This window comes from Carcharhinus amblyrhynchos, chromosome 3, assembly GCF_965287045.1.
Source record: "Carcharhinus amblyrhynchos chromosome 3, sCarAmb.v2.hapA, whole genome shotgun sequence".
NCBI classification, from domain to species: domain Eukaryota; kingdom Metazoa; phylum Chordata; class Chondrichthyes; order Carcharhiniformes; family Carcharhinidae; genus Carcharhinus; species Carcharhinus amblyrhynchos.
Window position 1 is genome coordinate 100,891,278 of NC_137326.1, and position 24,300 is coordinate 100,915,577.

Genomic DNA, 24,300 nt, shown 5'->3' on the forward strand with positions numbered 1-24,300 from the left:
AAGTGTGAGCAACTTAGATCTGCAAAAAGTGAAACTGCTCCAAGCAGCATATGCAATCATTAAAGAACATATGTTCTCTAGAACACCGGCACTTCTATACGCATACAAAGGCTAAGTATATTTCTAGTGAAAGGAAATACCCAGGGTTTCCACAAGCCCATGAGAGGCTCAAAAGCTAGGTAAGGGATTGAGTGACTATACTACCAGACTGGCAACTCAGATTTTGAGTTTAAATCCCTCAACTTTAAGTTAAGACACTAATTTTTTGAAAATCAGACATTTTAAGAACATGCAAGACTTCTTGAGAAAGTTAAAGGGCATGGGATCCAAGGGGCTGTTGCCTTATGGATCCAGAACTGGCTTGCCTGCAGAAGGCAGAGAGTGGTTGTGGATGGGTCTTTTTCTGCATGGAGGTCAGTCACCAGTGGAGTGCCCCAGGGATCTGTTTTGGGACCCTTGCTGTTTACAATTTTCATAAATGACCTGGATGAGGAAGTGGAGGGATGGGTTGGTAAGTTTGCCGATGACATGAAGGTTGATGGTGTTGTGGATAGTCTAGAGGGATGTCAGAAGTTGCAGCATGATATAGATAGGATGCAAGACTGGGAGGAGAAGTGGCAGATGGACTTCAACCCAGATAAATGTGGCGTGGTCCATCTTGGCAGGTCCAATGGGATGAAGGAGTATAATATCAAGGGTAAGACTCTTAGCAGTGTAGAAGATCAGAAGGACCTTGGAGTATGGGTCTATGGGACTCTTAAATTGGCCTCGCAGGTGGAGGATGTGGTTAAGAAGGCGTATGGTGTACTAGCCTTCATCAATCCAGGGATTGAGTTTAGTCGGGAGATAATGCTGCAGCTTTATAAGAACCTAGTCAGACCCCACTTGGAGTACTGTGCGCAGTTCTGGTCACCTCATTACAAGAAAATGTGGAAGCTATTGAAAGGGTGCAGAGGAAATTTACAAGGATGTTGCCTGGATTGGGTGGCATGCCTTAGGTTGAGGGAGCTCCGTCTTTTTTCTCCCCGGAGAGACGAAGGATGAGAGGTGACCAGATAGAGGTTTACAAGATATTGAGAGGTATAGATCGGGTGGATTCTCAGAGGCTATTTCCCAGGGCTGAAATGGTCGCTATGAGAGGACACACGTTTAAGGTGCTGAGGAGTAGGTACAGAGGAGATGTCAGGGGTAAGTTTTTCACTCAGAGGGTGGTGGGTGAGCGGAATCGGTTGCTGTCGGTGGTGGTGGAGGCGAACTCGTTGGGGTCTTGTGGATGAGTACATGGGATTTAATGGGATTGAGGGTTATAGGTAGGCCTAGTAGTTAGGGATATGATCAGCGCAACCTGTGGGCCAAAGGACCTGCTTGTGCTGTAGTTTTCTGTGTTCTATGTTCTATAAGAAATAGGAGCAGGAGTAGGCCATCTAGCCCCTTGATCCTGCCCTGCCATTCAATAAAATCATGGCTGATCTGAAAGTGGTTCAGTTCCACTTACCCGCCTGCTCCCCATAACCCTTAATTCCCTTATTGATCAGAAATCTATCTACCTGTGACTTAAACATATCCAACGAGGCAGCCTCTACTGCTTCAACGGGCAGAGAATGCCAGAGATTCACCACCCTTTGAGTGAAGAAGTTCCTCCTCAACTCTGTTCTAAACTGACTCCCCCTTATTTTGAGGCTAGTTCTTGTTTCCTTCCTAAGTGGAAGGAATCTCTCTGCCTCTACCCTATCTATCTTATATGTCTCTGTAAGATCACCCCTCAGCCTTCTAAATTCCAACGAGTACAGGCCCAATCTACTCAATCTCCCCTTATAAGCTAACTCCCTCATCTCTGGTATCAACCTGGTGAACCTTCTCTGTACTCCCTCCAAGGCCAATATATCCTTTTGCAAATAAGGGGACCAAAATTGTACACAGTATTCTAGTTGCGGCCTTACCAGTACCTTGTACAATTGCAGCAAGACCTCCCTGCTTTTATATTCCATCCCCCTTGTGATAAAGGCCAACATTCTTGGTCACCTGCTGCACCTGCAGACTGAATTTTTGCAATGCATGCACAAGGATCCCCAGTTCCCTCTGCACAGTAGCATGTTATAATTTTTCACCATTTAAATAATATTCCATCCTACTATTATTTCTTCCAAAGTGGAAAACCTCACATTTGCTAACGTTATATTCCATCTGCCAGGTCCTCGCCCACTCACTCAGCCTATCCAAATCTCTCTGCAGACTTTCCACTTCCTCCACGCAATTTGCTTTCCCACTCATCTTTGTGTCATCAGCAAACTTTGTTACCCTACACTCGGTCCCCTCCTCTAGATCGTCTATGTATATGATAAACAGTTGAGGCCCCAGCACTGATCCCTGCGGCATGCCACTAGTCACCAACTGCCAACTAGAAAAGCACCCATTTATTCCAACTCTCTGCTTCCTGTTAGCCTCAATCCACACTAACACTTTACCCCCAACTCCGTTTACCTTAATCTTCTGCACAGCCTTTTGTGAGGTACCTTATCGAATGCCTTTTGGAAATCTAAAAATATCACATCCACCGGTTCCCCTCTGTCTATCGCACTCGTTATATCTTCATAAAAATCCAGTAAATTCGTCAATCATGATTTTCCCTTCATGAATCCATGAAGTTTGTTGTCTTGCACCAGAAAATATACATGACTGTCATAAAAACCCAAGTAGTTCATTAATGTTCTCTCCAGCCTTGTCTGGCCAACATGTTTCCCCTGTTTCATGCTGTGTGGTTGACATTTAATGTCCTGAGATACTCAGCAATGGCCAATAATTACTACTACACAAGAAAAATGTAAAAAAAGCATTTTCCTTTAGCAGTTCTCATTTGACTTGCAGCCTGATTCTCAGCAATTCATCTGCTACTGAGCAGTTTATTGCTGTTGCAAGTGACAAAAACAGTATTACTGCAGCATTGTTCTAAAAGGTTGCATTTGTTTTATCTACTGATTAAAAATCATTTTCTGTAAATGGCACATTGTTTACTTTTGGATAGCTGAATATGGGGATAATTTTCAACTTCTCCATGTTACAAATTAGTATATTATAGGATTTATTTTAGTCTTGATATTCCAAATTTTAAATGTGGGGTAAATGGAAAAATGCCATGAAAATGGAATAAGGGCTGGCAGACGGGTATGGGGGTACTCCATGGAAAAGAATCCCTTCAGTGCATCAAGTTTGCACCAACTTTCTGAAAGAGCATCTTACCCAGCCCCTATCTGCGCACACTTACCTCAGCTAATACACCTAACCGACACATCATTTGCACGCATACCCAATCAGTACATCTTTGGACTGCGGGAGGAAACTGGAGAACCCAGAGGAAGCCTCACAGACACGGGGAAAACATGCAAAATCCACAGACTGTCACTGGAGGCTGCACTCAAACCTGGATCCCTGCTGCTAGTGCAGTGACTGCAGTGCTAACTACTGTGCCACTGTGCCACCACATTGACAGATCAAAGGGGGGCCCTATCAAGATGGGGAAGCCATGATTTAAGATGCTAAAAGTTCAACAACAGAAGCTTTAACTATATCAATAAGCTATAAATCTAGATCCAGGAGCCATTCTTTAAAAATAAGGGGTCACTCATTTAAGACATGACGAAAAACGTTTTCTCTCTTTGAAATTATCTTCCTCAAAAGGTGATTAAGGCAGAGATTTGAATATCTTTTAGGTTGATGTAGATAGATAAGCAAAGGGTGAAAGATTATTGAGGGTAGGCAGGAATGTGAAGACGAGATCAAAATTAGATCAGCTATGATCTTCTGAATGGTGGAGCAGGCTCAAGGAGCCCTATGGCCTACTCCTGCTCCTAACTTGTATGTTTGTACGGTCTGCCTGTAAATGATCTCAGGAGAAGACTTGATATGAAGGTGTAAACCATGGGCTGAGGGGCCAGGTGGAAAGGCTAAAATATTTAAGTAATTTCTCCAGATGGAGAGGTTTGAAGGCAACAGTAAACAATAGGAGGTTTAAAGCATTCATATACCTTACAAATCAAAGGAAAAAATTAAAGTTAAAGATAATTTAGTTTCTATCTGGAGACAGGCCAATCTGCATCTCATTGCCATGGAGTTGGTTGAGGAAGGAATATTTTGTTATAATTTATCTCTGCTGTATTTGGCATTTGGGGCTGGCAGCCGCTTAGCGAAGGCAGGAAGAATTTGGAGATTTGGATAAGAGTAACAGAAACTACGCATTTTTTTGTGGGATGCTATGTAGGGATTGTGAGTGAGGCCCATATTCAGAATGAAAAGACCGTTTTATGAAAACTTAGATCTGCCTAGTAAAACTAGTGGAAGAGGTCAGCAATGGAATCTGCAGAGAGAGTGAATTTTGGAAACCTAAATGCCAGACTAGGAAATTAATGAGAATCAAAATATATCTCTGGGAACTGAGACATACTTTGGTTTGGTTCCAGGAGAATCTAATACACACTCAAGAAACAGTGACATTGAAATGGTAGAATAGAGAATGGTAGAATTCTTGACTGAAACTGAAAGTAGACTATATTGAGTGGAATTTAGGTAAGTGTTTATGAGATACAATGTTAACAGTGCTTATTCTTTAACTTTTGTCTGTAAACATTTTTCTTTAAAATATTAAATTTTGTTGTGCGGTCTTCTCAGTTAATAACAGGAAATTGATTTTTTTTTAAGTTATTGGTCTCTATTGAGATTGTAACAACTGCCAATCTTTCTAGAAGCTGCCTGATTTTTTTAGAAACCCGCCTGATTTTCATTCCATAAATTTCTTAATTTCTAAATAATTTACAAGTCTATTCACTTATGAGTTTTTGCTTTGTAAACCAGAAAAATACATTGGTTGAAATGTGATCATTGGTAAGCATCGTATCAATGCTGAATTGATGATTAAAAATTCACTCATGGGATATAAAAGTCACTGGCTACGCCCATCCCCAATTGGCCTTGAGATAGTGGTGGTGGGCTGTCATTTTGAATTGTTACAGTCCAGGTGGTGTGAGTAACACCACAATGCTGCGAGTGAAATTCAAGATTTTGATTCAGCAACAGTGAAGGAACAGCAATTTATTTCCAAGACAGGATGGTGAGTGGCTTAGAGGGGAACTTCCCAGTGGTGATGTCCCTATATCACTGCTGTCCTTGTCCTTCTAGATGGTAACGGTCATGGGTTTGGAAGATGCTGCCAAAGGAGCCTTGGTGAGTTTGTGCAGTGCACCTTGTAGATGGTACACATTACTACCACTGTATGTTGGTGGTAGAGGGAGTGAATATTTGTGGATGGGGCGCTAATTGATTGGGTTGCTTTGTCCTGGCTGGTGTCGAGGTTTTTTAGTGTTGTTGGAGCTCATTCATCCAGTCAAATGGTGAATATTCCACTGCATTTCTGACTTGTGCCTTCTAGATAGTGGACAGGTTTAAGAAGTCAGGAGGTGAGTTAATCATTGCAGTACTCCTAGTTTCTGACCTGCTCTTTTGATCATGGTACTTACAAAGTTAGTTTAGCTTCTGGTCAATGGTAACACCCAGGGTGTTGATAGAAGTGGTTCAGCAATAGTAATGCTATTGAATGTTAAGGAGTGGTGGTTAGACTCCTTCTCACTGGAGATGGTCACTGCCTGGCACTTGCATGCTGCTAATATTACTTGCCACTTGTCAGCCTAAACCTGTACATTGTCCAGATATTTCTGCATTTGCACATGGATACCTCCAATATCTGTGCAGTCGTAAATGCTGGTCAACATTGCACACTCATCTCTGAACCTCCGGAACATCCTCACTTCTGACCTCATGATGGAAGGAAGGTCACTGATGAAGCATTATTAGGCCCAGGACACTACCCTGAGGAACTCAACTGATGCTGTAATATTTCAAAACTCAATAAGTTATGTGGTTGATGCAAAGAGATTTTGCTTAACTTGTATTACAAATGTGACTGCTCCCAAACGAAGAGCAAAAACACTGAATTATATTTCAGATTTGCTTTGTGATCACTCAGACCTAGTCGCCTGGTATAATTCAGGTTTGAGTTTAAAAATCTAATAAGACATTCTTAAGGTAAAATAAATCTCTGATCAGTTGAGACAGTGATACCACAATTTAAATCTTTAACATTTGAGAAGATTGTCAGTTTAAGAAAATGCATTATCTAAACTGATATTAATATATAGTACTGAGTGAATATTGTACTGTTGGAGGTGTTGTCATTTTAATGGGATATTAAACTGAGATACCATTCCTTATTCCGGAGAATGTTATAAAATCATGAATAGTATTTGAAGATGAATATTCATCATCAAAATTAAACTAATAATTTGTGACATGTGGGATTTTGCTCTGCACATCATTGTTCCCTTTCTTGAAGAACACTTGCTGCACTTCAAATTAATAGATCAGAAAATCATAGAAACCCTACATGCAGAAGGAGGCCATTTGGCCTATCAAGTCTGCACCGACAACAGTCCTACCCCAGGCCCTATCCCCACACATTTACCCTGCTAATCGCTCTGACCGACATATCCTGAGCCACTATGGGCATTTTAGTATGACCAGTCACCTAACCTGCACATCTTTGGACTGTGGGAGGAAATCAGAACATCCGCAGGAAACCCACGCAGACACAGGTAGAATGTGCAAACTCCACAAACACGGTGACCCAAGTCAGGAATCGAACCCAGGTCCCTGGAGCTGTGCTAGCCACTGTGCCACCCCTAATACAATGTTTAATACAAACAGGAGATATAACAAAGAAAGAATTTATATAGTAGCCGACAACAATCTCTCAAAATCCTCTCAAAGGCAGAAAGTTTCTTCTGCACCATCATTGTAACTTCAGTAGATATATGGTGAAAATTCTGTTTAAACGAAGTTAGGATAGTGAAGCGGAAACAGTGTCAAGGAAATCTGTGGTCATGGAGTTTCACATACAATGAAATCATTTCGAGGATAGTGATTGTAGTTGGCAAATTTGCTCACACCAAAACACAGCACACAAAATAACAATGAGATAAACAATGAGTGAAGCTGTATTTTGATGATGTTCATTGGAAGAGCAATATTTGGTCAAGAAACTGGGCCACATCTTTGCTTTGAATAGTGCTATGTGATTAGAATTCAGATGAATCACTAGAACAGAATGACCAACAGAACAGGGAGGCTAGGACAGAGGTATGTAATCTAATGCACAAAGTTCCTGGGATGGGACAATTAGCCATCTACACTGTATTCTTGGGGTAGTCAAGTTCCATTTTCAAGTCAAACGGCTATTTCATGTTCCAACAAGTCACATTGCAGTTAGCTGCTATTTTTATCTACTAATCGTTAAGGATTTTTTTCCTCAATGCAAATCTACATAATTTTGATTATAAGAAGCAGAAGAAACTAGTGTTATCATAACTAGCATACACAGGTACAGGTTATCACAGACTTCATACAGGTATCCATAATCCATCTCTCATGAATTCTATGGCATATATACATATGAAGGGCTATTATTCCAATAAAGTGTAAACACCTGCCCAAAATTATCAAGTCACAATATGATTACAGAAGAAGGCCACTCCAGTTTTCATACCTGAACTGGCTCTCCAAAGGAGCAATACATCTAGCGTCACTCCTTTATCTTTTCATTGTAACCCTGGATATTCTTCCTTTCATTCTAATAATCTAATTCCCCTTTGAATGCTTCAATTGAACCTGCCTCCACCACATTTTCAGGCAGTGAATTCCAGATTATAACTACCTTCTGAGGTTTTTCCTCATGTCACATTGCCTCTCTTGCTAATCACCTTAAATCTGTGCTCTCTTGTTCTCTATGCTTTCACCAATGAGGAAACCTACTCCCTATATACTTTGTTCGGAGCTCTCATGTTTTTTAATACTTCTACTGAGTTTCCTCACAACCAAGGAATTGGTTGTGAGGAGCAATTCCCTTCTCCAAGGAGATCAGTTCCCCAATTCTTCTACATAACTAAAGCTTCTTACCTCTCGCCATTCTTGTGAATATTTTCCCCATTAATGCCTTCCCATTCTTCCTCAAGTGTGTCACCAGAACTGGATACAGTATTCTGAGGCATTTAACATAACTTTGAGAAAGGATCATCTGGACTCAAAATGTCAACTCTTTTCTCTCTTTACAGATGCTGCCAGATCTGCTGAGATTTTCCAACATTTTCTCTTCTGCTAACATAACTTCCTCATTTTTGAACTCTATGGGAGTATTTCTCTCTTCCATTTTTGAGGGATAATGAACAGGTGGAGAAGAAAGTGGGAGTCACAAAATGGCTTTTACACTGGCAGGATTTCCCTGATCAATTGTCTGCCTCCTGTCAATGTGCAACAGAAATCTCAATTTTAAAAGTTGGGATCTCTATTTGCTCAATTTAAATATTATCAGGCCTTTGCGTCTGATTAAATTGTCCATTTGCGTTGACATGACAGCACATCTGAATCATGACAGGTCCCCCATGAAGTGCAGCTGGTGAACTGAACCCGTCATAGATGCACAGGTGAGTAGAACCCCCAGGGGAGAGCGGGTCATGACTGGGCAGTATTGTGGCAGAGTCCCTTGGGCACTCCTATTGGGGCAGAGCCAAAGGATAGTGGAGGCAGAGCTGGGGTAGTGTAATTTTTGGAGGAGGTGTTGGGAGGTTGTACAGGAAAGGTGGCAGCGGGAGTTCTTTAGAAGGATGAGGGGGGATCTTATTGAGATGTATAAGATGATGATAGGGTAGAGGTGGAGATGTTCTTCCCACTCAGAAAGGACAGCAGGACTAGAGGGCACAGCCTCAAGATAAGTGGGGGGGGCAGTTTAGAACAGAGTTGAGGAGGAACTTCTTCACTCAAAGGGTGGTGAATCTCTGGAATTCTCTGCCCGCTGAAGTGGTGGAGGCTACCTCACTAAATATATTTAAGACGCGGGTAGATAGGTTTTTGGTAGGCAAGGGGATTAAGGGTTATGGGGAGAAAGCGGCAAAGTGGAACTGAGCCACTTCAGATCAGCCATGATCTTGTTGAATGGCGGGGCAGGCTCGAAGGGCTAGATGGCCTATTCCTGCTCCTATTTCTTATGTTCTGAGGGGCTCAGGGATGTGGGAGGTATCTATGGTGGAGGGCCTTGATCTTTTAAAAACCCAAATTGCTAGCAGGATGGATTCTGCTAGTGTGATATCTCTTCATTTTTATTTGTCAATCAGTTTAAAAATATGGGGGGGAAAATGGCATTGTCGCTGACAGGCTGCCCCCCACCGTTTTTCCTGTCTGAGATGACACTTAGACAAAAAAATTCCACCCTCAGCCTCTATTAATAAAACCTAGAATGATGTATGCTTTATTAACCATTCTCTCAACCTGCCTGCTTCAATAATTTATAAACAGTTCACAGCATTTCAAAGGTTTGTAGTAGCTGCATATATTGAAATCATGTCAGGCGCCAAAGTCTAGGTCATCAACATATGTGAAGAAGAGCGGAGCTCCTAACACCAACTATCAATAATTATGCATGTCAGTTCATTGTTTCAGGGAGTATAGGTCATACTTACTGAAATAAAGAAATCACACTCAGCTCTTTGAAACAGAAATATAACTGCACCGCAGCTAAGAGTATACAACTAGGATATTATAAAGGCTTTCATGTTCTCAGACTTGTTCCATTATCACACTAACTTTATCATAATGAAATAAATTACATTAAAATAATCACGATTATTATTTACGGCTAACGACGAAGGGCAGTATTCTCCAAACCAGTCTGCGATAGGCTTGATGGTGGGCAGGCAGACACAGTGGCATCAAACCCAATTGCTAATGAGTGGAATGTGCAAGGTGGTCCTTCATCTGGCAGAGACTTCAGTGTAGGTGTAACAACATTTTGCCATAGAGTTGCATTGTTCCTGTTGTGTGGTGGTTCACCAACCTGTCAGGGAGACCAGTTTCTGCCCTCCACCTCTATGCCAAGTCGGTCTTCATGGACAGCACCATGCTGCTGTACCCATGGACTCTACTGTGTCATCGGGTTGGATCAGTATTTGTCCGGGATTGAGGGTGCAGGAATCTTCTTGTCTCACCACAGTGGTACCACACAGCAGTCTTTATCTGGATAGGACTATGCTACAGGATCCATGCTGCCACTGCAACAAGTTGGACAGGGGGTTTGAGTGTGAGGTGAGGCTGGAGATGAGGGGCTTGTGGCTCAACGAAGACAAGAGGGGCAATGTGGAAGGAGGGCTATGCAGAGAGGAGGTGGAAGTGCGAAAGCTCACGATGGCATGCAGAGGGGCAAGGAGGTGGATGAAGAAAATAAAGGATGTTAGGCAAAGTGAAGAACGAGAGGGGGGAAGCTGTTTGTCAACAAGGCTGCACAAATAGCTCACAAACAAGGAGGTTAAAGAAATACCACATAGTTTACTGGAACAGGATGGATGAAAATTCCAGATGCAGTGGATGGAGGTCCAAGTAGGACTTGGATGCCTCGTGGGTGGTGAACTGGGGGGAAGATTTCTTCTTGACATTGCTAGCCTTTTCCCTCTGGCTTGCTGACACCCTATATGGTCTGGTGAAGACATGTGGGCTGGAGAGTGTGATATTATTGTGATGGAGTAGTATTTAAATATGGAGCTGGGACCTTCAAACCCATCAATGAGGTAGGGCAGGCAAATCAGATAATGGCCTACCTGGAGTCAGAAGGAACCTGCTTGTTCATAATTAATGAGCTTCCAAGTGCAGAATCTGGTGCGGGATCCTGCTAGTCTGGTCAACAGTATAGGTGCTGCCAGGGCTACCCACCAAAGCATTTAGTCTCAAAATGGGAGAATTCCACCCATGTTTTTCAAATGGTACAATGATTATATAAAATAATTAATTACCTGCATATAAGTAATTGGCATAAGCAGGGTGCTTTTTCCTGAAAACGTCTTTTACTTTCTCTATTTGTGCAGCAGTTGGTTTCACTGCAAATGGCGTGTACATAACCGAAAATGTTTCAGCTTGAGTGATGCCCTCTTCCAGCATTGCCTAGTTTCATAAAAAAGAATGGATATGTAAAATACTAACTTTCAAAATCAAATTATATACAACAGAACTACATTTCCAAAGCATCCTCCAATGCCATGCAGAGGCATTTCAGAATACTCTGCAAGACAGTGGAGAAAGATAGGATATCAAATAGGTAGATTCAAGACAAAGTAAAGATAAGGAAAAAGTGATAATGGAAGAAAATCCCACAGAGGTTGTAAGTGGACTTACATGGTTTGAAACAAAATTCTAAACATTGGCCAGGATTCTCCGACCTCATTTGCTCCACCATTACTGCCAATGAGAACATAATATTTGGTGCTTTGCAAAAACTCCATTTGCTGCTGCAGGACTGGAGAATCCCAGCCACGGATAAGGTTGAAGAATTCTGGCCAGCAAGTTTTAGACAATGGGAATGCAGTGGCTGAAGGAGCACTCCTGATATTGGATCAAAGGAAGCAGGGAGCAAATAAAAGGCCACTATGTGAAAAATAGCAGGTTCATGCTGGGACATATAACTGGAGAAAATCAATGGTATAAGGTGGAGCCTGGGCACCAATCGAGTTAAATTATTTGAGAAGATTACCTCTGTAGCTTATTGAGGATGGGAATATGAGATCTTGGGAGAGAATGCAAATCATGATACTTTGAAAGAATTACAGTTTGTGAAGGGTAAAAGCAAGGAGAGCGAGAAACAGGACAATTTTTTTTAAAGTTTATTTATTTGTCACATGTGAAGCTTACATTAACACTACAATGAAGTCACTGTGAAATTCCCCTACAATTTACAACTATCAGAAGGGCGATAGTAACATATTGGCAATGTTAGTGGACCGGTAATCCAGAAACCTATGAAAATGCCCTAGAGCCATGGGGGATGATTCTCCCTCCCAATGCGTTAATTGGTGGGCGCCAATTCACAGGATTCATGCATGCATTCCTGACACGCGTGCATCTCCCAATGACGGAGATCTGGCACAGTCAAGACAATGCTGGAGACCAGTGGGAACAGCAGTTATTTTAATTTTATTTCAATGTAATTTAAATGTAACAATCGGGCCCAGGACTGAATTCTCCAGCCCGATAGCGTCTCCCACCCCACAGTACAATTCTCCTCCAGTGGGGTATAGAGTAGCTCTCCACTTTCGGGGAACTAACAGGAGACCCTGCTGTAGTGAAGGGGGGGCAATTCGGGCCCTCCAGGAGGTTAAGTGGCAGGGTGGTAGTACTCTCTGGGCATGGGCACCCTTGCTGTGCCAGCCTGTATCCCCTGGCACTGCCCAAGAGGCGAAGTGCCCATGCCTAGGGGGCACCTTGGCATTGTGTCAAGGGGAGGGGCCTGGGCCTAGGGACAGGACCAGCTGGGGACAGGGCCTAGGGGGGACAATCAGTAGGGGTGAGGAGTCCTGCTGCCACTCTGCAAGGGGATCAGTCGGGACTGGCGGAAGTCCAGTGTTCGGGATGGGCTGGGGGAGGTCTGCCTCCCATGGGAGGAGTTGGGGAGGGGGTCCGCCAGGGTGAGGGGATCTGCCTTCCATGGGGGGAATCGTCAGTGCTGTGAGGGGAGGGGGCTAGTGATTGGGCATTCTGGGACGGGCAGGGGGGGAGACTGGCCCAGGAATGGATGGAGGGCTATGATCAGGCTGTGGGAGGGAGCTGGAGAGTTAGCACTGTTGGGGTCTTGGGTTGGCTAGGGATTGAGATGGTCAGCAAAGCGCAGGCTGATAGTTCGGGGACACTGCACATGTGCAGAGACCTGGAACTGTCAGCCTCTGGCATGGATAGGCCCTGCCCCTGAGCTTTTAATGATATTCACAATTATGACCTCGGCATTGCACAGAGTGTGGGAGATTCGAGTCTGAATTATGGAACGAACAATTGTGATTTACACCAGTTTTCCCACAAATTTAGTTTTTGGGAAAATCACCCCCATTTTTTGAGAAAGTGACCAAAGAGGTGGATGGGGGTAAGGTAGTTGACGTGGTATATATGGACTTTAGTAAGGCGTTTGATAAGGTTCACCATGGAAGGCTTCTGCAGAAATTGCAGATGTATGGGATTGAGGGTGATCTAGGAAATTGGGTTAGGAATTGGTTGGCGGATAGGAGACAGAGGGTGGTGGTTGATGGTAAGTATTCGACATGGAGTTCAGTTACGAGTGGTGTGCCTCAGGGATCTGTTTTGGGGCCACTGCTGTTTGTAATTTTTATAAATGATCTGGATGAGGGTATAGTTGGGTGGATTAGTAAATTTGCTGATGACACCAAAGTCGGAGGTGTGGTAGATAGTGAGGAAGGGTGTCTTAGTCTACAGGGAGACTTGGATAAGTTGCAGAGCTGGGCCGAGAGGTGGAGGATGGAGTTTAATGTGGAAAAGGGTGAGGTAATTCACTCTGGTAGGAATAACGGATGTGTAGAGTATAGGGCTAATGGTAGGACTCTGAATAGTGTGGATGAACAGAGGGATCTAGGTGTATGTGTACATAGATCCCTGAAAGTTGGGAATCAAGTAGATAGGGTTGTTAGGAAGGCATACGGTGTCTTGGCGTTTATTGGTAGGGGGATTGAATTTAGGAGCCGCAGCGTCATGCTGCAACTGTACAAAACTCTGGTGCGGCCGCACTTGGAGTATTGTGTGCAGTTCTGGTCCCCACATTATAGGAAGGATGTGGAGGCTTTGGAGAGGGTGCAGAGGAGGTTTACCAGGATGTTGCCTGGTATGGAGGGGAGGTCCTATGAGGAGAGACTGAGGGATTTGAGGTTGTTTTCGTTAGAAAGAAGGCAGCATCGAGGGGACCTTATTGAAACATATAAGATGATTAGAGGTTTAGATAGGGTGGACAGTGATAGCCTTTTTCCTCGGATGGAGAAAGCTAGCACGAGGGGGCATAGCTTTAAATTAAGGGGTGGTAGTTATAGGACGGATGTCAGGGGTAGGTTCTTTACCCAGAGGGTGGTGAGGGATTGGAATGCCCTGCCTGCTGCAGTTGTAAATGCGCCTAGTTTGGGGTTGTTTAAGAGATCCGTGGATGGGTTTATGGATGGTAAGGGTTTGGTTTAGGTTAGAGGGTCATTGTTTTTTAACTGGTCGGCGCAACATCGTGGGCCGAAGGGCCTGTTCTGCGCTGTAATGTTCTATGTTCTATAGTTTCAAATCCAACCATTGCAGCTGATGGAATTTAAATTGTGTAATAAGGAAAGGTTCAACAGGCTAGGTCTATATCTATTGGAATTTAGTTGATTGAAACACATAAGATCCTGAGGGGAATTGGCAGGGTGGATGCGGAAAGGATGTTTTGACTTGTGGGAAAGACTAGAACGAGAAAACATAGCTTCAAAACAAGACAGAGATAAGGGGCAGGATGTTTCAAGCAGAAAATCCTGCCTGAGGTTAATGGAGCTTTGCATGGTCTACCCCTGCCCGCTATGATTCCTGTGGTGGGCGCGATGGGAAAATTTCGCCCAAGGAGAAATTTCTTCTCTCAGAGCATTGGTAACCCTTGAAATTCTCCACCCAGACAGTAGTGGAGGCAAAGTCATTGAATATTTTTAAGGCTGCGTTAGATAGGTTCTTGACTGACAAAGGAGTCAAAGGGGATATGGAGTAGAGGGGACAGTACAGACCACAATCATAGCAGCCATGAGGGGTCAAATGGCCTACTCCTGCTCCTACTTCCATGTATGTTCATCTTAAAAACCCATAATTATCCTCATAGCTATTATCTCTGTGTTTATTTCATACATCAAAAAAATAAAATTTTGTAAATACTCTTATGGGCATGTAATCTTAACCAATTTCCTTGGTCAGATGATCCTCTTAGCACAGGAACACAGCACTGTCTCTTAAACTCATACCTATATCATTGCCAATTTTTTTTCCATACTTGGACTGGAACATTTAATTACCTTAGATTACTGTCACACTTAAACACTATTATTTACAAAGTTAACAAAATAATTGCATTTTTCAATTTACATGAATTTAATGTGGCTAGCTGCGATTCTGGCTAATCAAGAATGTAATGATAAATTTAGATGTTTTATTTGTGCTACACTTGCCCTTATTTGGGCTGATTCTTAACAGAGGACAGGAAGGACCACATGACCCTGATCAGCAAAAGTTCTTAATTTAAAGGAAATATAGATAATGGCATTATCGTTACTTGGAGCAAAAAGACTTGATAATGCTCATCTGCTTCTTCAGCAATTTTGGATTTATACACGTGTCTTTTGAAATTCCAAGGATTCTGCTAAGAGCTCATTTTATTCTCTCACAGTCTTTTCATTCCCTTATTTTCTACTTAAACCTGAGGCTATTATAATTATTTAAGATTAATGGTCAATTGATTCAAATGGTTTATATCTTAATGAAGCAAAATTTACTTAGTATAACCTAACCAGTTAAGTGTTAGTTTTCTTATAATTTTGTTTCCATACAATTGACTTATAAGTATAGAAGAGTTCCTTAAAATACTAAGTTGTGGAACTCACCAGGGAACAGACTAGTTTATACCTGGTAATGTTCATGAGAATTGATTAATTAATGATCTCATGGTAAGTGATCCGCTAGAAGCTGACTTTGCCAGAAATCCAGCTCTCATAAAATTGTGACAGCTGAGAAATCGGGCATGATTCTGATTTCTTGGCTCTTGCGCGATTTTACCAGCTTGCTCCACCCATCTATGGGTAGGGTGAGCTGGTAAAATTCCTGCCATAAAGTTCTGAAGGAGATTAACTGAGTAGAAGCTGAGAAAATGTTTCTTTTCATTTCTGTCTTAAATGACCCCTTTTTCTGAAACTGTGGGAGAATCTAGAATTGGAGGGCAGAGTTTCAGAATAAGGGGTTATTTAAGACAGAAATGAGGGGGCATTTGTTCATTCAAAGCATCAGAATTCACCACCACAGGAAGCAGCGGAGACTGGGTCACTGAATATATTCAGGCTAACTGAGACAGGATTTTTGATCTACATAGAAATCAAGGATTATGGGTGACATAAAGGAATGTAGGGTTGAGCCATAACAAAATCAACAATCATATTGAATTGCAAAACAGGCTCAAGAGGTGAAACAGACTAGTCCCACTCCTATCTTCTTTGAAACGTAGCTCAATAAATGGATAAATAAATGGAACTCAGAAATGTACAGGAAAATATCTGTCCTTTAATGGCCCCATAAGGGCTTCAATTGGTTGCATTACATGAAGGCTATCTACAAATATTGGTACCATGGACTTAATTGAGGCAGGGGTGGGAAGGCAGCAGGGTCCCTAGCTGCCACTCTCTTTACCATCAATCTTGTCATGGGGAGGGCATTAAGTTCCATCTATGTTCCCACAGGCTGCAAGGACCAGTTTAGGAAGTTTCTTCGCAGCAGGCCAGGAAACCAGCAGTCCTGGAGACCCTTGTGAGTAGATGCAGGAGCAGCCATAGGCTGCCCTATAGATGGGTTCCCCTCCAATCACCCTCTCACCACTAAGCTTCCACACTACCAGATTGAAAAGGGCATTTCTTAACTTAAAACTGAAAAAGACATTTCTTAATTTATACTTGAAAAGTTTAAACTTGGACAGAGTACATTGATCTTGAAGCACTCTCTCTCTTACTTACCTTCCAGCACTGTTCATTTCAAGCTGAAAGGTTTCTAATTGGCTGTCCAGCTTTGAGATCCCACTTACTGTACTTAACTGGACAGCAAACCTGTCACCAAACCAACAGAGTTCCCATGATCCTGACTGACAGTTTTGCTGGGGGAGGGGGACAGGCCCCAGAAGAAAATTTATTATTTATTTATCTACATTGTGATGGTGTCCAGCTTTTATGGAAGTTTTAAGCCTGATCAGTAATTTGTAGAGAAGTTCTGTTTTATCTAGTGCAGGCCTTTTAAAAGCAGCACTCTGATTTCCACTTTTATCAAGTGATGGTTTGCTGTGGTTTCCAGTCTGCAGCTGAGCCTCCTAATTCACCTTTTGGTTTGCCATTACCTAGCCATGCTTTGTTTCCTGCCTCTCTTTGTCTTATATTGCCACGCTTCCATTCAACTTTCTCCAGTACCATGCCTTTTCTGATTCCTTTCCCAGGCTCTTCAGACTATTTCACTCAGAGGGTGGTGAGTGTGTGGAATTGGCTGCCGTCGGTGGTGGTGGTGGAGGCGAACTTGTTGTGATCTTTTAAGACACTTCTGGACGAGTACATGGGATTTAATGGGATTGAGGGTTATAGATAGGCCTGGTAGGTAGGGATATAATCGGTGTGACTTGTGGGCCGAAGGGCCTGTTTGTGCTGTAGTGTTCTATGTTCTATTTTTTGTCCTGCTATCACCCCACAGTTGGTTCTGTCCTGAATAAGCCTGCAGCTGCCCTCTTGCTGGATTCTTGGTATTGTTTGTAATCCTCATTGTGCATTCACTGTCAGCTCTGTCAGAGTTGGAATCTAATCCATATTGATGCTCAGGAGTGAATGCGCCAATCAGCTTCTCATTCCTCGTATCTTTTACTTCCTCTCCCCGTGCCTGCAAACGATATTGCTATTCACTTTCATGTGAATAAAGTTTTCATCATGATGAAATCCTGGTGGATCTACTGAATTCCTGACACTAATCAAAGTCAAAGTTTGGATGGCAGTATGGATGTATTTCAACTCATGAGATTGTAAGCTGATTTCGTTGATCTGTACTGGAACATTTGTTTTGCCCCACTCATCTTAATGATTGAGACATGACCTTGAGAAATATCATTAACGTTTACTTTTACCATAATAGCCTTAAATTGGTTGAAATACTGTTGCAGCTCATTGGAGGAAAGGTGAAACAACAAATTTTAGGTGGCAAAAATGCAAATACAGTTTAAAGTATAAAGAGAAAAATTGCATAAGACCTGAAAATGGGTTTGGATTCATGATGTGTGATTAACCCATGTCTATTCATTGTGATACAGGAAGCACACAAGCTTTATGCTGCTAACCAATTTTAATGGGAGGAGCATGCAGCCTATCACAAAGTGTGCTGTTGAGTGGCAGCATGCCTCAGGGGTCAAGGTCATGAGAGGTGAGCACCATTTAAAGCTAGCCAGTATTACTTAAAGCTAGTCTTCACTTATTAAATGGAGAGGTGCATTTTGACTGCAGCAGGTACTGGAAATGGCAGGGGAAGGCTGTCTGACCTGCCAGAGGAGAGCAGAAAATGCATTCCAAGGTTCTCTGTTGAGTAGACTGGAAGAGATAGGATGTCTACCCTCAAAGGACCAGAAGATCCATCAGACAGACACTGAGAAGGCAGAGAAAGCTGGTAGACATTGCTGTCAATTCAAGCTCTCCAGTCCCAGAGATGCAGATGCAGTGCAGAAATTTGCTGACATGTGATCAAGGTCAACAAGTGTGTCTTCACATGCTCAAATCCTGAAAAAGGAACAACTCAAGTCTCACAGCACTTAATTTACCACCCCATCCTCACTTAACTACCAACATTCTCTGTCAAGCGTGACTCATACTTCACATTTATAGTGTCACGATGATGTGATGTATAATATTAATGTTTAATTTCATTGGTTGGTCAAATATATGGTGACCTTTCTCAAAGGGGATTTCTAAAGCAAGCAAAGACACTGACTGAAGTTGGCTGCTATAGCTGACTTGACACGTCAGTTTCTGGAAGTTTCCAATTTGGGTTATAATTAGGATTTATCAAGGCAAACCTTCTCTGGAATTTCACATCTGCTGATGTCAAGAATTGCTTTGAAGATGAACTGAAATTTGTAACTGGCTCTCACCATTTGCATTTCTATAAAGCTACCTTTCAGGCAGATTCAGAAAGTGGTATTCTCCCATTTTTAGCCTACTGCCAGGCGGCGTGAAACTGGGAGAGTTCAGATCTGACTTTTGGGCATGTTTTTAAGCTTGCAGATACGCATTCTGGCTGAAAAACTCAGTGAACCTATTGCTCACCGCAGAAGCCTGTGGACTGGCCTCAACACAGCCGAAAGCTGCAGAGAGAGGAGGTGCGCATATCCAGGCCTCTGGTGCTGCATATGCGCACGGTTCTGACAGGCAAAGAGAGAGCTGTCAGGTCCCTGCTACTGCAGGCAATCGGAAGCAGCTCCTTCCCTGCAATTGCAGGGGCCTGCAGTCGTGGATGCATCCCTGCCTCTCAGACTGATTGTGGACCCCTGCTCTCCCCTACCAATTGCACCTCCATTGCCCTCCCCCCGCTGATTGCTGCAGAGTGGCAGCAGGTCCCCTCTTGTGCCCCCTACTGACCCCTCCCCTACTCACCCCTCCCCTACTGACCTGCCCCCACTGGCCCCACCAGCATTGCCCAGGTGACCGGTGGGTATTCTCTAAGTGTCAGACTGGCATTGCCCAGATGCCAAGGTGGCACTGCCAGCACTGCCCAAGGGCCACAACCCTTGCCCTTGCCCTTCCCAGGGACCCTCAATGCCTCCATTTCCATCAGTGAGACCATCTCGACCACTCCCAGTTCATGGGGAGCATGGCTAATCCTCGTCGGCGAGAACCTCTCCTGGTGAGGTCATAAAGGTAGGTGAGCCCAGATGATTGAGCGGCGGGCTTGCTAATGACATTGAAATGCTTGTTTAAATAAATTTTAATAAATTAACCTGCCTGTCATGTATTTCCAGCGAAAGGCTGACTGCATTGGAAATCTTGTGCTTGCAAAATCCCACTTGGAAATAAGTGGACGTATTAGTGAGAAGCAACATGGTTTTGTGAAGGGGAGGTAGTGTCTCTCTAACTTGATCAAGGAAGTGACGAAGATGATTGATGAGGGCAGGGCAGTGTATGTTGTCTGCATGGACTTCAGTAAGTCCTTTGACAAAGTCACAGTAATGGCCAGGTGGGAGAGAGACTCCAAGGTGACAGGCAGGGGCGGGGAAAACTTTAGGTCAATGGCAGGGAAAGACTTCAAGGTAATGGCAGGGAAAACTCATGCAATTATGTCCACTCAAGCACCACTTATGTGTGTTAATACCACTGATTGCTGCCAGCAGTTAACCCTTGGTGCACTGACTTCGAAAGCTGCTGACTACCATGGTGTGTCTGTACCATTGGTCAACTGGGAAAGTTTTTGAAGATCTAATACAGATAGGAAATACACAGTAAATGGCAGAGGGATCTGGATGTACAGGTACACAAGTCACTGGAAGTGGCAACACAGCTGGAGAAATTAGTCAAGAAGGCATACAGCATCTTTCTCTTCATCAGCTGGGGGTTGAGTTTAAAAATTGGCAAGTCATGTTGCAGCTTTATAGAACCATAGTTAGGTTGCACTTGGAAGATAGTGTTCAATTTTAGCTGCCACAGTACCTGAAGGAGGAGATGTGGAGGCTCTGGAGAGGGTACAGAAAAGGTTTATGAGGATATTGACTGGTATAGAGGAGAGGAGAGGTTAGAGAAACTTGGTTTGTTCTAAACTGGAACAACAGAGGTTGAGGGGCGACCTGATAGAAGTCTGAAAGATTATGAGGGGCACGGACAGAGTGGATAGTCAAAGTTTTTTCCCAGGGTGGCAGAGTCAATTACTGGGGGGCATAGGTTTAAGGTGCGAGGGGCAAGCTTTAAAGGAGATATATGAGGAAAGTTTTTATTCAGAGGGTGATGGATGCAAGGAACTTGCTTCTGGGGGAGGTAGATACAATAGTGACTTTTAAGGGGTGTCTTGACAAATACATGAATAGATTGAGAATAGAGGGATATGATCCCCAGAAGAGTAGAGGGTTTTAGTTCAGTCGGGCAGCATGGTCGATGCAGGCTTGGAGGGCTGAAGGGTCTGTTCCTGTGCTGTAATTTTCTTTGTTCTTTGCATCATATTCATTAGACATGTTGCCTCTAAAATAGTTACCATCTTGTTAGATGCTTTCTGGAGGCCTTGACTATCAACGATGTGACCTAAATACTGGACAGATGTCTGGGAAAAGTCACACGTTTCTTTCTAGATATGTAGAACACGTGTTGAAGAGATTCCAAAGTTGCACCTAAATTAATCAATTGCTCTTGTTCACTGGACCCAGTAATTAGAATATCAACCAGGTGACATTCTATACCAGAGAGACCACTTAACATCTGATCCATTGACCTTTGGAATAGGGCTGGTGCAGATGTTATTCCAAAAGGCAATCTTTTACAATGAAAAGGGCCTTTATGAGTTACAATGGTAAGTAATGGTTGAGATTCAGCAGCTACATTCATCTGTAAATAGGCTTGTGAAAGATCGTGTTTCCTGAATTTCTGTCCACATGATAACCCAGCAAATAAATCTTCAATTAAAAGATGTGGATATTGATCTGCACACAACACTAGATTTATGGTTGTTTTGAAATCACCACAAATGTGAATGGGAGTAGCCCAGTTACTCATTGTAACCGGCTGTAACATGCCATTGTTAACAAGTCGTACTAGTTCTTTCTCGACATTGGAATGAATTGCATATGGCACTGCTTTGAGACTTTTTGGTTGACCTTATCTTGAGTTTCACTTAAACTCCCTTCATTAAGCCAAATCTCTCTTCGAATATACTCTTGTATTTATCCTATAGGTCTTCTTTGACATCAACCAACCTGTTGACAGCACTCAAGTTAAGCTTTATCTCCTCCAACTATGACCTTCCAAATAGAGCTAGAAAATTACCAAGGATCATATGGAGGGGTAACTCTGCTATTTGTCCACTCAACTCTACGTTCACCATGATGTATCCTTTTAATGGTGCAATCTCTTCCTTGCATGTCTTTAAAATCACATCAGCTGGTTTCGAAGGAAGGTGCTTCAGCTTTAGTTGGCACGTAGTCTCAGGAATTAAAGATGCAGCAGCCTCCACCCTAATAGGTTGTCCGCTTGACTTCAGAATTAGTCCGAATCTATATGATTCACCCTGTGTCGATAGGATGTTCAGTTGAACTCATCATATTTCTGGACATTCTCTTCTTCACAGTCATAATTCTTTTCTTCCATGTTGAAAGTTATTTTTATAGAATGCAACTTGTTCTTTGTCTTGAAGGTTCCCAGATTATTCTTCTGAATATTCTTCTCAGAGGAAGCTCCTTCTATCCAAACAAGCTTTTGCAATGTGATCCATTTTTGCCACAATTGTTGCATTGACTTCGCTTGCCTCAGCAAAGATAGTCAATACAATAATTGGCACATCTGTGACATGCTTGTCGCTGTTTTGATTTCTTCTGGGCAGTTCCCAACTTGTAGGTTTTCATTCGTACATCAAATTGTGAAGCCTCTTTCGCAGCTAGTCCCGTTGATACTACAATTTCTATTGCTACCTTTAAAGTCAAAACATGTTCAGTAAGCAATCTTCTTTGGATAGCGTCATTTTGGAGATCACAAACTAGACGATCTCCAAGATAATCTTCTAATGACTCAGAAAACTCATAATATCGTGCCAGCCTTTTTAAGGTTACCACAAATTGAGCAATGCTTACACTTTCTACTTGATTCCTTTGGTGGAACCTGAATTCTTCCTCAGTGATCAATGGCTTTAGAGAGTAATGCTCTTCAAGGATCTTTGTCAAGTCATTCTAAGTTTTGGTTCCTGGCTTTTCTGGATGAATCAAGTTCCGGAACAAATTAAAGATTTTACATTGTATTGTACTGAGAAAAGCTGATGTAAGCAGTTCATTTGCATTTTTTTCACTTGTACAAAGGGCTGCAAATGCTCCACATAGGAACTCCAAGATTCATCTTCTTCAATAAATGGCTCTATGGATCCTAATTGACTTGTTATTTCACTTGCAGAACTAGTGACTTGAGACTGCCCCTTTTTTTTTACTGTCTTCTTAGTACTTCCCTTATTTCCCTGAAGATCATTGATGATTTTTGTTTTCAAATGACTCCAGCCATATAGCAATGCATCCACTTCTTTCAAATATACAAGATGCTGCCTTGTTGCCAATTTTCTTTTTGTGTAATGTTCTAGCAATGTTAGAGGTTGTGGGTTTTAAATGTAAAGAAAAGTTATAGTTTGCACAAAAACTGAAAATGTGAGAAAATCTCAGCAGATCTGACAGCATCTGTGGAGAGAGAATAGAGCCAACATTTTTAGTCTGGATGACCCTTCATCAAAGCTGTAGTTTGCACATGTAGATTCAAACTAATATACAACAAGTTTATTGAAAGAGATGTTCTCTATGAAGTACAGAATACAAATTGAAAGTAAAATAGCAATCGGTGGCAACATCCTAATGACATCACCATCAAACCATGTGATCAGGTCTTAAAGCAACCATTCAACCCTTCTGATTATATAACAGCAGATAGAATAGGCAAGCTATCCAGTGGCAAAGCCTGAGGGGCAGACACCATACCTGCAGAGCTCTACAAAGCTGCTGGTCCTGCACTTATCAAGAAACTCACCGAGTTGTTCCAGTCCTTTTGGGAGCAAGGATCCATTCCTCAGGAACTTAAAGATGCTTCTATCATACACCTCTACAAGGGGAAGGGCAATCGGTAAGTATGCAACAACCACTGAGGAATCTTGCTGCTCTCCATCGAAGGAAAAACCCTCGCAAGAGTCCTGCTAAATTGTCTGGTCATTCATCTGGAGCTGGGCCTGCTTCCAGAGTCACAGTGTGACTTCCACAAAGGTCACGGGACTATTGACGTGATTTTTGCCACATGCCAACTTCAGGAGAAGTGTCAGAATCGCAAGCTCTATACAACCTTTACTGACCTCACAAAAGCCTTCGACATTGTCAGCCGACAAGGCCTGTGGAGGATCATGTCAAAGTTTGGCTGCGCCCCCCCCCCCCCCCCCCCCCCTCAAATTCATTCAGATGGTACGCCAGTTCCATGATGGCATGATAGCCAGACTACTGGGTGGCAGAGAATCTTCTAAGGCATTCCCAGTCATCAATGGCATCAAATAAAGCTATGTGCTCGCACCCACACTGTTCAGCATGATGTTTACTGCCATACAGAATGATGCCTTCCAAGACAGTGTTGCTGGAATCAGCCTCACATACAGAGTGGATGAGAAGCTCTTCAACCTGAGGAGACTTCAAGCTATTGACAAAGTGAAGGAGACAGTTCTGAGAGACTTCCTCTTTGCCGATGACTGCGCCCTATATACTGCCTCAGAGCCAGAGATGCAAGTCAGTATGGACAAATTTTCCACGGCTTGTGACAACTTTGGATTCCCATCATTAGAAAGACTGAAGTCGTGCACCAGCCTCCTCCTCATGCAACGTACACAGAACCCATAATCACAATCAAAAGGCAGAAACTACAGGCAGTGGACCAGTTCACTTATCTTGGCAGCACCCTC

The 24,300-nt window shown here is 42.8% G+C and overlaps 1 protein-coding gene across 1 annotated transcript in view; it reads right to left on the bottom strand.

The window, feature by feature from the left end:
- The window catches only part of LOC145341236 (spermatogenesis-associated protein 16-like), a 118,023-nt gene that overhangs the window by 61,795 nt on the left and 31,928 nt on the right, over nucleotides 1-24,300 (bottom strand). Inside the window, exon 5 of the mRNA XM_080186162.1 lies at nucleotides 10,878-11,025. Within this exon, the coding sequence (XP_080042288.1) occupies nucleotides 10,878-11,025 (148 nt within the window). The remainder of the gene's footprint in view (nucleotides 1-10,877; nucleotides 11,026-24,300) is intronic.